This window comes from Brienomyrus brachyistius, chromosome 5 (assembly GCF_023856365.1).
Source record: "Brienomyrus brachyistius isolate T26 chromosome 5, BBRACH_0.4, whole genome shotgun sequence".
Taxonomy (NCBI): domain Eukaryota; kingdom Metazoa; phylum Chordata; class Actinopteri; order Osteoglossiformes; family Mormyridae; genus Brienomyrus; species Brienomyrus brachyistius.
In genome coordinates this window covers 16,498,902-16,516,136 of record NC_064537.1, presented here as the reverse complement: position 1 = coordinate 16,516,136, position 17,235 = coordinate 16,498,902, and the positions used below count along the sequence as shown (strand labels likewise).

The 17,235-nt window shown below is 50.5% G+C and overlaps 1 protein-coding gene across 6 annotated transcripts in view; it reads left to right on the top strand.

The window, feature by feature from the left end:
* The window catches only part of tanc2b (tetratricopeptide repeat, ankyrin repeat and coiled-coil containing 2b), a 165,196-nt gene that overhangs the window by 99,258 nt on the left and 48,703 nt on the right, over nt 1-17,235 (top strand). Inside the window, exon 1 of one of the 6 annotated variants that reach the window (XM_049015378.1) lies at nt 5,226-5,711. The exons of the other annotated variants lie outside the window; for them this stretch is intronic. Coding sequence (XP_048871335.1) covers nt 5,600-5,711 — 112 coding nt within the window. The 5' untranslated portion in view covers nt 5,226-5,599. Of the gene's footprint in view, nt 1-5,225; nt 5,712-17,235 lie in introns of those variants that run through there. 6 annotated transcript variants of the gene reach the window in all.

Here is a 17,235-nt window from a genome sequence, read left to right as displayed (position 1 = left end):
TCCGCATAAATTAATAGCCTAGAAACGTATGCAGCCCCCAGCCCAGCCAAATTGATTCTGGGATAGTTTGGCAAAATCCAGCATCTTGAGCTTTTGTTACACCAACTGACCCTATATGGTTATATAACAACATGGTGATTGTGATTGTTCCGTATGTATCCAGGAGATTAATTATGATGAATCATTTAATCACCATTTGTAAAGTTGCAGTGATTTTATCAGGCCTTGTAATTGAAAGTAGCGGCTTCTTTAGGGAAGCAGGGCATCTTCAGACCAGGCTGCTTCACGCTGCTCATCACTTCACTCATCGCCTTTTACGGACCGTATTTCACAATCTTGGTTTATGAACATCCAGACATTGATGTCACTCAAGACTAACGGCACTTTGGGATGCACTCTCTGGTAGTACAACTATTGGGACTTTTGCCATCTACGTTCAAGCACATAGAGCCCCAGAGCGCAAGGCAAGGCCTGTGTAAGACCACACAGAACCCCAGAGTGCAGGGTGAGGCCTGTGTAAGACCACATAGAACCCCAGAGTGCAGGGTGAGGCCTGTGTAAGACCACATAGAACCCCGGAGCGCCGGGTGAGGCCTGTGTAAGACCACATAGAACCCCGGAGTGCAGGGTGAGGCCTATGTAAGACCACATAGAACCCCAGAGTGCAGGGTGAGGCCTGTGTAAGACCACATAGAACCCCAGAGCGCAGGGTGAGGCCTGTGTAAGACCACATAGAACCCCGGAGTGCAGGGTGAGGCCTATGTAAGACCACATAGAACCCCAGAGTGCAGGGTGAGGCCTGTGTAAGACCACATAGAACCCCAGAGTGCAGGGTGAGGCCTGTGTAAGACCACATAGAACCCCAGAGCGCAGGGTGAGGCCTGTGTAAGACCACATAGAACCCCAGAGTGCAGGGTGAGGCCTGTGTAAGACCACATAGAACCCCAGAGTGCAGGGTGAGGCCTGTGTAAGACCACATAGAACCCCAGAGTGCAGGGTGAGGCCTATGTAAGACCACATAGAACCCCAGAGTGCAGGGTGAGGCCTGTGTAAGACCACATAGAACCCCGGAGTGCTGGGTGAGGCCTGTATAAGACCACATAGAACCCCAGAGTGCAGGGTGAGGCCTGTGTAAGACCACATAGAACCCCGGAGTGCAGGGTGAGGCCTGTGTAAGACCACATAGAACCCCAGAGTGCAGGGTGAGGCCTGTGTAAGACCACATAGAACCCCGGAGTGCTGGGTGAGGCCTGTGTAAGACCACATAGAACCCCAGAGTGCAGGGTGAGGCCTGTGTAAGACCACATAGAACCCCAGAGTGCAGGGTGAGGCCTGTGTAAGACCACATAGAACCCCGGAGTGCAGGGTGAGGCCTGTGTAAGACCACATAGAACCCCGGAGTGCAGGGTGAGGCCTGTGTAAGACCACATAGAACCCCAGAGTGCAGGGTGAGGCCTGTGTAAGACCACATAGAACCCCGGAGCGCCGAGTGAAGCCTGTGTAAGACGACACAGAGCCCCGGAGCACATGGTAAGGGTGTGTAAGACGACACGGTGTCTGCTGCTCGCGTAGGGCATTCCCATCCACTCTAGTGGCACTGGGGCCCCTGCATAGGATGGGTGTGGCCCCAGAGCTTATCCTGCTCCTCCAGCTCCACAGAAATGGTAGCATTATGAAAGCATGACAGTATGAAAGTGACCTTTTCAGCAAATCAATGTCTTTCTGATTGAATCCTCCAGTTAATGAGGGTGTGACGGGGGGTGTGAAATGGATTTCCTGGGTGCTGACTATTCTCTAACGCACTGGTAAAGTATAGTAATGAACAGCAAGTGTCAGCTGTTCAAACTAGGGTTTAAAAGTTTAGCTCAGTCTTCGGCTTAGTTTTCATTTTTACTTCTTATTTTCCTTGAGCATCAAACACAAGTGAACAGGAGTACTTTGACTCTTCTTTGGCCGCGACAGAGATTGACGTCATTGCGGTCGTCAACATAGTGAGTTAAATTGTAAAGATGGTGTTTAATTTTTTTCCCCCGTGCTGGTTTCTGTGTAAATGGGGGTGCACCAGATGAAATACACCCTCCATTATTGGTCTGTGTTTCTTTCTTCCTATTGGCTGGCATAACAGGTGAGCAAACAGCAGGTCGGATCCGCCAGTCACGTTCAGTGCTTGTCACTAATACTCATAATAATAATAACAATCATAATAATAAATGTGGCATTTGTTCAGAGGCGTATCCTGCCTTCTGTTTCACTGACCTGGCCTTTGTCCCCAGAGAATGATTGCAGCCCAGTTATGCTGTGAGCTTGCCGTCATCGCATGACTTGCGCCGTAATTTGTCTCACAGAATGGAAATGTGACATTTTGCACAGAACAGTGATAGCACCGTGTTTCGGTGGGCGGAGGTGGGGGGGGTCAGACGATAAGGTGACAGAATGATGGGACATGTGACAAGCTGCTAACCGAGCAGCCTCGCTAGTCAGCAGAGTCCCAGATCACTTCCTGGAGGTGTGCAGTGGTGTTCCTGTATGTCCTGGAACATGAAGATGGCCCGAGTCGCTCTGAAAAATAAATAATTTTGCTTAGTTGCACCCATAGCCTTCAGAATGGATGAATGGATGGGTGGATGGAGGGATGGATGGATGGATGGATGTGTGGATGGAGGGATGGATGAATTGATTGTTTTTTGAATCACCTGGTACCTCCGGGCATGTCAGATTCGGGCATGTAATACCCGCCCAGCATACAGGCAGACTGGAGAAGCACCTACCTTTCCCGCATTGGCAGATCGCAGAGCTGCCCACCTCCATCAAGACACCCTGGTTTGCCTCAGCTAGCTAAGTGAAATCTGTTCCATACTAAGCCATTGTCGCAATTTAGGCTGCCTGTCTGTGTCTGTTCATTGGTGGAAGGTGTACCTCTGCTTCAGACACACCTGGACGGAGGAAGAATGCGAGTGAAGCACGTGATGTTTTTATTCAGACAACGGAAGAAAGAAACAAATGGGACTGGATAAGAAAAAAATTATGAATGTAACATATACTCTGACTGAATGTAAATAATGGATTTCTGTAGCCGTGTAGGTTGGTTTGTAACGTCATACAAATCACCATTGGACAAGTTCAGCAAATCAGAAACGCTTTTAGTTGAAGTTAAGAAAGGTTCTGGTTTGAGCTTTGATTGCTGTTATCCAAGCTGAGCTCTCACACGTGCGCTGTGCTTAGCGTGTAAAGAGAGCTAATCGCTTGACATGTAGTATGTGAACTGTGACTTAGCCCTGATAATTTCAGTGCATGACTCCCTGCTCATTTAATAAGGTATGTACTGTAATTGTGTGACCTGGTTGCTCAATAGATGACGCTGTAGCTTCACTCCTTCAGGTTGTGCTTCTGAGTGTCTGCAGTTTGCATGTTTGGATACTCAGGGTTCCTCACATAGTCTGAAAACATGCAGCCTGGTGAATTGGTAACTCTAAATTGCCCATGGTGTGTGCCCCTTGATGGACTGGCATCTTCATCAGGATCTTCCCTACCTTGTATCCAGTGCTTACTGGGATAGACTGCGGGCTTACTGGAATCCTGTACTGGGTATGTGGCTGTGAAAGATGGACATATAGTTGTCATGTAGTAATGTGCAGAAATACTGAACAAATTAGGGACCATGTTTGGCGTGGGGAGTGGTTGTTATACGTGCGAGTTCTTTGCCGCTTAAACACCACATTTGTCATGACATCTTTGTGTTTGGGGCCTGATTTTGGAGAAGGACCACTGTACATGGCTGACAGACAAGGGTAGTCCATATGGATGTGTATGGACAGCACTGACATACTAATGCTGGCCAGCATGCAGTACCTGTGCCTGTACAGGGCTGACCTGACACACACTACTGCAGACTAATATTCGGTGGATCTATCTGTATGAAGCCATTGAGCCCCGATGCAGGCCGGCATGAGGTGGATATGCCCGTATAGTGCCACTGTGCTTCAATGCAGGCCGGCCTGCAGTGGATATGCCCATACAGTGCCATTGTGCCTCGATGCAGGTCGGCCTGCGGTGGATATGCTTATACAGTGCCATTGTACCTTGATGTAGGTCAGCATGCGATGGATATGCCCATACAGTGCCACTGCGCCTCGATGCAGGTCACTATGCGGTGGATATACCCATACAGTGCCATTGCGCCTCAGTGCAGGTCAGCATGCGGTGGATATACCCATATAGTGCCACTGCGCCTCGATACAGGTCACTATGCGGTGGATATACCCATACAGTGCCATTGCGCCTCAGTGCAGGTCAGCATGCGGTGGATATACCCATACAGTGCCATGGCGTCTCAGTGCAGGTCAGCATGCGGTGGATATGCCCATACAGTGCCATGGCGTCTCAGTGCAGGTCAGCATGCGGTGGATATACCCATACAGTGCCATTGCGCCTCAGTGCAGGTCAGCATACGGTGGATATACCCATACAGTGCCATTGCGCCTCAGTGCAGGTCAGCATGCGGTGGATATACCCATACAGTGCCATGGCGTCTCAGTGCAGGTCAGCATGCGGTGGATATGCCCATACAGTGCCATGGCGTCTCAGTGCAGGTTAGCATGCGGTGGATATACCCATACAGTGCCATTGCGCCTCAGTGCAGGTCAGCATGCGGTGGATATACCCATACAGTGCCATTGCGCCTCAGTGCAGGTCAGCATGCGGTGGATATGCCCATACAGTGCCATTGCGCCTCAGTGCAGGTCAGCATGCGGTGGATATGCCCATACAGTGCCGTTGCGCTTCGATGCAGGTAGACATGTCTGTACGGAGCCATTGCACCGTGATTCAAACTGGCATGCAGTGGATATGTCTGTACATGGCTGTTGTGCCTTGATGCGGGCCGGCATGCAGTGGACGTGTCTGTATGGAGCTGTTGTACACGTACAGAGTGTTCCTCAACCCCCCGCCACCCCCCCCCCCCGCCACATTCAGAGCTGTCACCGAAATTTGCAACAGTGTTGCTTTAATAACTCCTTTAATGCCCCCCCCCCCATCCAACACTGCCACTGCTACCCATACACACCGCTATCTCTCCTTCCCCCTCCCTTCCTTCGTGGTTGCCATGACAACAGCAGCACTGCGCCATTCATCCGCTCTAGACCTGGGCTCCGGCTCTTACCGCCGCTCCTTCTGTACGGCTGCTCACACACATCCACACACATACGGGCATGCGCCTGTGAGGGGGAGAGCGAGGGAGAGAGAGCGAGGGAGAGAGAGAGGGAAAGGGAGAAGAAACCCGGTGAATCGTTCACATTCTGTCCTCCGCTGTACCTTTTTTTTTTTTTTTAAAACTTCTTCCTGGTCGGCTGGAGGTCGGAGAGATGTGAAGGCAGTGGAGGATAGACGGATAGCCGCCCGCTGGCCGTCCTCTTCGCCACCGCCGCGTCCTCCTGCTCTTTTGCATCGTTAAAGCCTCGGCTGTACAAGTGGGAGTCGCCTGCTCCGTCCCTGACATGTATCATTTTGGCCTCGAAGAAAATCTTTCAGGTTGATTTTGTTTTTTTACCTGGGTCCTTTCCTGCCTGTGGGATTTTAATCTTATACATATATATTTTTTTTGATGAACTGGTCGTCGCTTGCAGAGGAAGGGCTGGTTGTGTCGCTGGACACTGAAGGGGAAGAGCTGGTGCCCTACCCGAGCTTGACAGGATGCGGAATCTGGTTTGAGAGCGGTGAGCCCTTCCCTCCCCTCCCCGCCATCTCTAACGTTTCCTTGCCGTCCGTATAGCTTCTTATTTGCCTTGTGGTCTCTGCCTGGGGTACCGTGGGTGTAGGAGCATTGACAGTCGGCTATGGGCACCAGGTGGGTCAGTACTTAGTCACATGACCCCAGAGATAGATGTGCTTGTGGGCACTGGGGGGTGGGGTGGGGCAGCGGCTTGTAGCGATGTGAGGGGCTGAGCGGCGCGCTCGCGGCCTGGCTCGCAGAGGGCTGATGGCGGACTACGCTGGGTAATAGTGTAAGGCTCACTGCAATGTGGGCTGAGGCACTCCGGAATCATCACATATATGCTGATGTGCACTCAGTTTTAATTAATTTTTTTAATTTTTGATTCTGTGATTCTTTTTGTGTGTGTGTGTGTGTGTGTGTGTGTGTATATATGGTGGGAGGGGGCTGACCAAATGCCCCCTTCATGTGGTAAAACCTGTTACTTTCTAGCTTGTGGGGATGTTTATCAGGTCCCGGTATGATAAAAATCTGTGAATGCAATCAAAAAACGAATATAGCCAAAAGTCTTGTGCGTCATTTAGTTACTTCTGTTCGGGCTGGGTAGGGGTTATGGTCGTCATTGTTGGGATCAAGGTTTTGCCCATTAATGGATGGTCCCCACAAAGATATGAGTGCAGGTGTGTGTGTGTGCCTGTGTGTATGTGTGTGTTGGTGACTGATGTGAGTTTTTTTCCCCATCAGTAATTAAGTATGTCATAAACGTGGGATTCTGCTACCCCCCGCCCCCCCAGTTCTGGGTCGGCCTCCGTATAGAACAGCCTAGGCGAGTCCTGGGGGATTCAAGTCTTAATTTTCACGCCTCCCCGCCACCCCCCTTTCTTTCCCTGAGAGGAGAGATTTTGCGGAAAGAACGGAACGCTCCAGGACTGAGGAAGCGGTTATGAGAAAGGTGCTGGGCAGAAAGGACTGGCTGGAAAAAAATATATAAATGTCACAATGGCACAGGGCTGGCAAGGCGGCTGGCTGATTCACGTCTCCAGCTGTCACTCTCTGTGCGTCAAAGTGAGTCGTTACAGATCGACAGTGGTCTCTGTGGGGTGCCAACCCTCCGGATGCCCTGTGGATGTAGGGTTTAGACCAGTGTTTCCCAGTCCGGTCCTGGCGGACCCACAGAGAGTGTACATTTTTGCTCCCTCCCAGCTCATGGTAGGAAGCAAAAATGTGGACTGTCTGGCAGGGAGCTCAGAGGGAGCAAAAACATGGACCGGCTATGGGTCCCCAAGGACTGGATTGGGAAACACTGCTTTAGATCATCACTGAAGCTACACTGTGTCTGAACAGCCATAACAAGTCATGTGATGACAGACCTCTTGCTGTCCATTGAGTTTGTCGCAAATGCTCTTCTGTTTCCTTTGATGCGAGGGGTGTGTTTGGATCACTGCCTGGTTCATTATCCAAAAAACCTTGTGTCATCCTATTAATTGCATCAGTTGACAAACCAGATTAGACTGAAAAACTGATGTTTTATACCTGAAATGGACGTGAGCAATAGACTCCTTTTCTTTTACATGGTTATTTTTGCAGATATCTTTTAGACAGTGTTACTTCTACAACCATCTTTTAATTAGTCCCTTACCTTGCTTTTATCTTTCTGCTTTTTAAACAGTTTGTTACGCATGCATCCTTTATACGGTCAGTTGCTGTGTTTTTTTTAAATAGTCTGTAATTGTTATAAACGGTGTTACTCTTACGGATGTAAGCAATTACATTTCGTTTCTGTTATAGTAATCTTTTATGCAACTTGTTGCTGAAACTGGTACATTTTCTGAAAAGAGTAATTCTTATGCTAAAATCTGTTTAGTTTAAAAGTTTCTTTTTACCCTGAGAACGTCTTGGACCCAGATGAATGTATGGAAATCAAACTTGGCTTTTAATTTTACGAAGTAGTGGAGTCACTGTTCTTGTCCTAATCAAGTTAGCCTTCAAGTTGACATCATTTTAATGAATTCACATGCAACATTGTATCCAATTAAGATTCTGGAATGGTTAATGGAGAGAAATAAAGAGATATTGCTATATGAAAAGTTCCTTTAAATTAAATTTCAAAGGTTTCTCCATAAGTTACAAAACAGTACTTTAGTCAAGCAAGACAAAAAAAAACTAGGAAAATGAAAGGGAAATAATAAGAATTAAATGTCTGCTTTTTAAAATTATATTTTAGTTTAATAACCAAGATAACATAAGCTCATAGAACACCTGTCAGTACTATATAATACTTATATATTTTAAAATATCTGAGAACCCTCCCTTAAGCATAGCCTTCTGGGAAATTTGTTTTAGTGCAGTTAGCACTGGTGCACATAATCCACTTTGGGGAAGATGGGGCAGGTGGGATTTCCCAGGAGTGCAGGGCCTCGGGTCTCTGAAAACGCCTTCTAGCGGACAGTAGAATGCATGAGTCAGAGGGGGCTGGGGGGCTAGGCGGATGGCTGATCAGAAGCCGGGGGGCGTAACGATTTGATACCTCTGTGCTTTATTTCCGCAGTCTTTTGTAGGTACACCGGTTATCCGCTGCTGTGGAATAGGCCATTTTAGGAGAGTGGATTGGGGGGGGGGGGAGGGGGCAGTCTGCGGTGTGCACTATTAATATCCTCTGTAATGATATGCTTACAAAAGGCGGTGCTGCGATCAGCACAAGCTGTACCCCCACCGAAGGCCCTTTGAATGACCCTTCCTGTGCTAACCGCGCGAGCATGTACGAGCCGGTCTCCGTGTGTCTGTGCGGCTCGGCACGCTTTGACATTCCAGGCTAATGGAAGCTACACAGTCCGCTGCACAAGACGGCGGTGCGCCAGAGTCAACAAGCCAGATGAATTACGTCGTACATAGAAGCAGGTCTCGACCTGCAGCACCTTTACATGTAATCACTCTTCAGCGCATGTGGACGAACACGAGTAATCGCTTTTTAATGGACTCGTGCATTTGTTTGTTTACGTTGCTCAGTGCTGGGCAACTGTTGGAAGGGAACGGCTGCCCAGAGAGAGTATGTTTCTCTTACAAGGGCTCTGTCCAGCTACTATCCAGTAGGTTCCTGTCCTGCCTGGCTTCTGATGAGCCACACCTGATCCTTGTATTTACCTCAAAAGAGATGTAGTTTATCAGAAGTCAGGTAGGATAGAAAACCTACTGGACGGTAGCTCTCCAGGACCAGAGCAGGACACCACTGCTCTTACTGTGCGCTGAATTATCCTCCAGGGCTGTACTGATGAGTGGAAATGAAGTGTCTGGTTGTGGAGGTCAGTGTTCTTCTCACATCTTCTGAAAAACAGATTGCTGGAGGGGTGGTTGTCACAGACTTCATTGATGAGGTGTCATTTTTGCACAGATGGGTTGGTTCGAGGCATTCCAATTAGCTGTAGGGTTAGAGGTCAAGATGCTTGCCATGTTGGGATGGGGGAGTGTATGGTGATAGTTGGACTGTCCGTCACGCAGATAGTCCATCTTGGAGCATCTCAGGTGAATTCCAGGTCTTGAAAGCTTTCACTTGAGTTGCGGCCGCCCATTTGCATCTTCCTTGACGCAACTTGTGAGCTCAGACTTTCTGGGAATACAAGGCTCAGCCGCTCAGCCCCCTCCCTGCAGGGCTTACCAAAAGCCACTGGAAAACCCTATGTTGGCACTACTTTCCTGTCATACCATGACAGTCTGAGATTTCGTAGTTGTATGACTGTAAGCAGTGTGGGTTTGTGGTTGTGAAATATGTGGCCCACCTGACCAAGGTTAGCTGAAATATATCACTGATGTGGCATTCCAAAGACATGATGTCATGAGCTAACACACCACTGGTACGTCACCACACTGCCCCACCCCAACCTGCCTCGGGGTAGCCAGTCAATACGGTCGACAGTTCTGATGCAACTATCAGGCTGTGGAGACGCCCCCCCATAGGTCCACTGCAAGGCTGCGGCAACTTGGGCGCATCCCGGGCTTGCATGGGAACATGTGGCTGGAACAGAGGAGCTGTGTAGGGTGGGAGCCATCTGGCTTTGGCGGTGCTGGAACATGCGTGCCGGTGTTTATGAGGTCATGATTGCATCTGAGCATCGTGAACCTGCCTGGTGTCACGTGCGGCTGGTCAACCTGTTCATTACCCCAAGTTCAATCGCTCTGCCCTGTAGCCGGACACCAAGCTACCTGGTGCACCACCACAATCGAATGGTTGTCTCAGCCAAGCCGTGTGGTGGAGCGAGGTTCAGTGGGAGTGTGTTTCCCAGATCTGGCCTTTTCCTGCGAGGAAACAGGCAGTATATTTAGACTACCTGCCTCGGCATTGTGTCTCATAATTGGCACTGAAACTATGCGCTCCAGTTTTTTCCTTGGTGGGTGGACATTTTCTGCTCTTTCGGGTGTCTGCGTACACACCGGTAACATCTTAAGAACGCAAGAGCGAGACCAAAGCAGCCATGGTTTGTAATGCCAGAAGATTTGGTGTGGCTTTCGGTACCAACTCCATAAATGACTCTTCCGACTGTCGGTGTGCCTTCAGACAGGAGCTGACCCGGCAGATGAAGTCTGCTTCAATTACTTAACGCCGCCTCACGCAGATGTAAACCGAGCTGTGGATCTGCAGGATGACTTGGGAGGGTCCTGTAATCTCCTAGACGTGGGGGGAGGGGAGGGGCTTAAAGCAGGCTGAGGTCAATGGAAGGAAGTAGGAGTCATCGAATAACAGGCCAGTGCCTCGCTGCTCATCGTGGACACACTCAATAGCACGGTCACGTTACAGGAAGTGGAGGCTGAATGCCAGCATCAGAAGTTGCCATGGCTGCAACTTGGTGTGTCTCATGCAATAAATAAAATTATACTTTATTTTGCATTTGCAGAAGCACAGGTACACTGAAATACTTCTTTTAACATATGGAGTCCAACTGCAGGGTCAGCTATTTATCTGTTGCCTCTAGAGCATTTCGAGGTGAAAAGGGCCTTGCTCAAGGGCCCAACAGAGATGTGACTATTCTGCCAAGGCTGGGGCTCAAATCGGTAGCCCTCCCATATCAGTTACTAACCACTCAGCCACTCATTGCGGCCCCTGTAGCATTTTCGGCAAAATTTACTGCTACATGGCCAGTGATTGGTGCATCTCCTGCTTGTGATTGGCCCATCTGCATTATTCCTTCCTTACTCCTATCACCACTGCTCCTGGTTGGTGATAATGGGGCTGTGGCCCGGTGCCCGGCCCTGCAGTGAGCACAGAGCACTCCTGCCACGCTCTCGCTGTCCTCGGGCGATGGTGACGCGCCGTGTCGTTGGCCCTCCCGGAGATCAGCACCTCCTTCTCAGTGTCTCCTCATCCGCCTTCCCATGCTCTCTGCGTGGCAGGACGTGAAAAGGCAGTAGCGGCAGGGCGCTCGGCAAAAGAGAGTCAAGGCTCTCTGAGTCAGAAGATATATCCTTATCATCACCGCGGTAACGGAGCTCCTGATGCTCTTTCTTGTGCAACTCATTTGTCCTCGTGTTCGGTGACGGAGAACCTGCAAGGGACCCTGTTTGATTCTTGCCACAGGCCCCATCGCATAACTTTACATGATGCAATTGGTACCTTGGCAAATCCACCAGCCGCTAATTCAAAATGTAAAAGAGAATTTGTTAATACAATGAGCCAACTTTGTAATATTGTATTTGCAGTAAGTTTTTTATACCTTTGTTGTCAGAATAGAGAGTGCATGCTCCTCAGCAGGCCTGCATTTCAGCACTTCTCCTGCTGGCTTGACATAGTCCTACGTGGGTATAAATGTATAATCTCCTTAAGTGAATGACCCCCCCCATCCATCCCTCTCACTGACAGTCTCCTGCTTGCTTTGGGATTTCTACGCCATGTGTCAGTTATCTGCGACATACGCAGAACGCACCTGTCCCAGGCCACATGCTCTCCGAGCATGAGCTGCCGTGCTGAATTTCCGGCCGGCTCTTCAGATCGCTGGCTTACCGGTTCATTCCCCTTCATAATAAAAGTCCCGCTGACTGTGCATCCCCAATTCCTAATAGAGAAAGAAAAACAGAGGTTGGGGTAAAATGAATATCAGTGCAGATTTCCAGCTGCATTCATCCATCTGTCATTCTCCCATAACCATTTATCCAGTACCCCACACCTATGACAGGGAGCGTAGGGTACAAGGCAGGGAAACTGCCTTGGATGGGATGCCAGGCCATCACAGCCTGTGGGATGAAACCAGTGTGGAAAATATGCGAGATGGAAAATATGTAAACACCACACACACACACACACACACACACACACACAGATTTAACCCCCCCTCTCTGAAGGCTTCAGGCTGCAGTTTTGCCCACTGAACCACTGAACATGTCTTCCAGACACCAATTATCCAGCCTCTTCATATAGGTTAATGCTGAGTGAACTGAGAGTATGCAGTGTTTGGGGGCAGAATAAAGGCATTTGCTTGCCTTCTGAAACCTTCAGCATTGGACAACCAGTGCTTGCCTAATGAGCTTGTCTCCCCTCCCTCACCAGGATCCCTGCCTCTGTTCCCCTCCTTCATCGGGGTCCCTGCCTCTGTTCCCCTCCCTCACCGGGGTCCCTGCCTCTGTTCCCCTCCTTCATCGGGGTCCCTGCGTGTCCTCCCATCCTTCATCAGTGTCCCTGCCTCTGCTCCCCTCCCTCATCGGGGTCCCTGCCTCTGCTCCCCTCCTTCATCAGGGTCCCTGCCTCTGCTCCCCTCCCTCATCGGGGTCCCTGCCTCTGCTCCCCTCCCTCATCGGGGTCCCTGCCTCTGTTCCCCTCCCTCATCGGGGTCCCTGCCTCTGTTCCCCTCCCTCATCGGGGTCCCTGCCTCTGCTCCCCTCCCTCATCGGGGTCCCTGCCTCTGCTCCCCTCCTTCATCAGGGTCCCTGCCTCTGCTCCCCTCCCTCATCGGGGTCCCTGCCTCTGCTCCCCTCCCTCATCGGGGTCCCTGCCTCTGCTCCCCTCCCTCATCGGGGTCCCTGCCTCTGTTCCCCTCCCTCATCGGGGTCCCTGCCTCTGTTCCCCTCCTTCATCGGGGTCCCTGCCTCTGTTCCCCTCCTTCATCGGGGTCCCTGCCTCTGTTCCCCTCCCTCATCGGGGTCCCTGCCTCTGTTCCCCTCCTTCATCGGGGTCCCTGCCTCTGTTCCCCTCCCTCACCGGGGTCCCTGCGTCTGCTCCCCTCCCTCACCGGGGTCCCTGTGTGTGTTACCCTTTCCTTCTGTGAGTTCTCCCCCTTCACTGCAGTGGCAGTGGCTGTTACGAGCTAGCTCGTACTGGAATAATCCGTCGTCGTCTGATGGAGCAGAGAGCGGTGGTAATGGGGTCATATTGCTGCTGAAGGACAGCTGCAGTGTCCATGCCAGTTTCCCATCAGCACGTCTTTGGGATGCGTTTCTGAATGCAACCTTGCAGACCTTTGCGTCTTTAGCACATGCTCCTGTGTCTGACGTCAGGTGTCTGTAACTGTGTACCAGTGCACATCCCCTCTGTAACAGCTTCATGCTCCACTTTCTGGTAGCTGAGCAGGTGCCTCGCTGCAGGATCAGGCTTCCTAGCCTTGTCTCCGTAGTAGATTTTTTTCCCTGCCTGGTTCAAACCAGTTTTATTCAGATTCTGATTCTAATTTCGCTGTGTTCTGTCCATGAGGTCGGCTCCATTTGAAATCCGTGAACCACCTCGCCTTCGAAACTGAGCTAAACCGGTTTCTCCTGGTCTTTACGTGATACAAACAGGCTGACCATGACCAGTAGCAACGTGGCTTCTGTGTCTGAGAAGCGAAGGAGGCAGAGAGACAGAAAATGACGGGGCTGGAATATATGTTGTTATGTGTGAAAATTTCTGAAAAGCAGGAGGAGAGAGTCACAGCAGTATAAGAAAAAAATAAATGATGAAAGATGCCGCATGGCAGCCGGAAAGCGAGGGCCACAGACCTGCCCAGCCGCTGGTCTGCGTTGCCCTCCGGTGAAGCATGCTGGGAGATCGACCTGGCGCTCGAGCCTAATGGAGGAGCGGCGTTCTGTAGTTTGTCCATCATAAATCTGCCCTGGGGAGCACAGTTGTTGCATTCTGAGTGGCTGAGTCCAGCTTCAGTGGGCACCTCTATTGAGCTCGCATCTGCGATTTTCCAAACGCTGGGGGGTGCTCTGACTGGCTGGGCTTATGGAATTTCAGCTTTTTCCGAGTGATCCCTCGACAGAGTGTCCATAACCGATTTCAGCTGTAAGATTGCCTAATTGGAGACATTCCCGTAAAGGTCCTCAGCTCATGGGTATGCAGCGAGGGCAGCCTAGCTGTGGATGATGTTTTATTCAGAAAGTGCTGCTTTTCAAGTTAGTGAGGGGCGTTGAGGTAAATAAAATGATTTGGTGGAGGTAAGCCGTTCCACCGGTAATTAGAGACCCAGAATCGGCTGAGGTCCATAATGGACCTCAATGCAATGCTCATTAACCCCAGGAAGGCTTAAAGCAAGCAGCCTGACACATCTGTCCTGTCTCTGTCAGATCCGTCTCTATCAGCCCAGCCCCCTGCGCCGGACACCCCGCCCCCCCGGCACTGTTCGGATGTACCCCTCCCTGTCAAACAGGACCGGCCTTGTTCTCGGGGGCAGTCCCGTTGTTCAGAGACGGACATTGGAAGACAGATGTTCCAGTGGAAGACAGTGGTGTCGTGTCCTCAGTTGGCAGCCTGGCCCCCACTCCATCTCGAGCGGGGTAGGGTGGGGGGGCAGGACAGACTCGCCATTCACACATGGGCCGTCTGTGCAGCGGATGTGGATTTGGGGCCGTCGCGTTTGGAAGAACAGCTGGTGGGTTGGCTTACTTACCACCACCCCCCACTCCACCCCCCGAAGCGTGTGAGACACTGCCAGGGAGACGACCCGACACGCAGCATTCCCTGCAAATTCATTAGCCCCTTGTATTGCAGTGGGGGGGTGTCAGTGGGGGTGTTTTTTTCACTTTCACTGGAACAAACAGCCTCTTCATGCCTTGCACTCTCCAGAAGACTGTGATAATTTAGCACCCCCATATGGTGAATAATTACCCTATTGTATAAGACGCTTAGAGCATCCTAAAGCATCCTTCATTTAAACAGAGAAAGCTCTTTAATTTTGTCTGCGGGAAAAATAAATTTAGTGACCGAGACATCGAGCAGTCGAATAAGGGCCTGAGGGGCCCAGCTTTGATGTGGGGGGGTGCTGGATGAGTGAAATCATGCTTTATTTGCCATTTTCACAAGCACATTGGAATTCTTTAGTTTTCACATATCTTGCTCTTTTTTTGACACACACACACACACACACAGAAGCACATACACACACACACACACCTGAGAGCAAAGTTTGGGATCTGAGAGCAGACTTAGGCCATTTTCAGGCAGCCCGTGAAGCTTTTGGAGGGGGTTAACGGCCTTGCTGAAGGACCCCAGGACATGTGACTATTCTGCAGAGGCCAGAGCTCGAACTGGCGATCACAGTCATGGAGGCGTAACCCACTGAGCCACACGCTGCTGCCCCAATAACATTCCAAGCTAAATTTACCGCTAAACGGTCATTGAATGGTGCACTACACAGGACCCACAGCATCCCCTACCCTCCGGGGCCCATCAGCCCCTCCCCGGCCAGGGTGGAGCTTCCTCAGAGTAGCCGATGGCGGGAAGTACTCCGAGATTACCTCAGCAGGAAAACGCAGCCGGCATGTGGCCGAGCAGCCCCCGGGGTAGCAGAGCTTCGGTGCAGTTTCTGTATCCGTGGTGGGGGTCACAGGGTGACGATGTTACATGGATGCTGTCACGCCGCTAAGCGACGGGCGGGAGAGGGGAGAAGGATGAGTGATAATCGGCGGCCACAGGGGATGCGGCTGACCGTACCGATGCGTGTTCCAGAGGTATGTTGTCAGTCGTGGAGACAGGGAAGCGTTTATCCTTTACCAAGTGCAGTGGACCCTGACAGGGGCTCAGTGGACGCTCCCCGCTGACCGGCGGCCCAGCCGCAGCCAGCCTTGTAGAGTACACAGGCCAGCACAGCCCCCCACCCCCGCTTGCACTCACCCACTGCATCGTCTCTCTCGCTGATGCCTCCCTGAAAAAAAGCCAGTAGTGTGACATGGCTCCTCTGCCGACCCAAGTAATAATGACATAATGAGGAGGCGTGGCCCGATGATGTGCGCAGGCACTGCCTCCCTTCGCAGCTCCACTTACTGTGGTAAGTTCATGGGGGCCCAGCCTGCGGTGGGGAGGTCCCCCCTCACCTGTCACAATGACCCAGTCAAGCTGCTACTCTGTGCATCTCAGGCACACAGCACTCTGACTGGCCTTATAATTCTGCGACATTTATAGGGGTATGTGCCTTTAAATCCATGTTCGTTCCTATAGCTGTTTCAACAGGGGCATCATTGCTGTTATATCCTTGAGCTTGATGCTTCTGATGTGGTATGAATGGGTTAAATTCATTAAGAATAATAAAAATCCTATTAAGTGCAAGTACTGTACTAAACTGATTTGTTTGTTAATGTAGTCATCTGTTTTAATTCAGTATTCTTGCCTTCATCAGTTATCTTTTATGTTTTCTTTCTTTACCTTTATGAATTCTGTGAAGCTGAACTCCCTTACATGACTACTCATTGAGAAACTGCATTTTCTTATATGAATACTTGTTGGGAAGGTGAATTGTCTTACATTGATGCTCATTGTGAATAAGTACTCTTTTATTTGAGTACTCATTATAAAGTTTTGCTCCTTTACACGAGAACTCATTGTAAAACTGTATTTCCTTTTATCAGTACTCATTTTGAATTTGAATTATCTTACATGAGTACTCATTGTGATTTACTTACATGAATACTTGTGATGCTTTGTTCTTTTACATGGATGCTCATTATGAAGCTTCTCTCCCATTAGTACTCATTATGAAGCTGTACTCTCTCACATGAGTACTCAGTGTGATGTTGTATCCACCTACCCTCGCTTATATCGTAAGTGGTGCTTAAGCTCAGGGTGAGCATGGTGAAGCAAGGCTGTACTCCGCTGGGCTTTGATCTGACCTCTGGCGGCGTTAAGTTCATGTCAGTTTTTGGCGTGTAGCTGTACTGGCTTGCGGGTTTGATCCTGGCCTTCTATCCAACCCACTGCATGCTGAGAAGAGCGTAATATGACCCCACCACACACACGCACGCACACACATGCACACACGCACACACACACACACTCACACACACGCACGCACACACACACACACGCACGCACACACACACACACACGCACGCACACACACACACACGCACACACGCACGCACACACACACACACACGCACGCACGCTCACACCGACTGTGGATAAGCATTTCCATCTGCGTAGTGGATCCTACCCTTGCGGATGAACCTTCCCCCCCCGCCGCATTCTCCTGCTGTCTCCTGAGTCTCTCTTTCTCTGCACCATTGTTATTCCCTGTCTCCCCATGCGTGTGTGTCTGTGTGTGTGTGTGTCTGTGTGTGTGTGTGTGTGTGTGTGT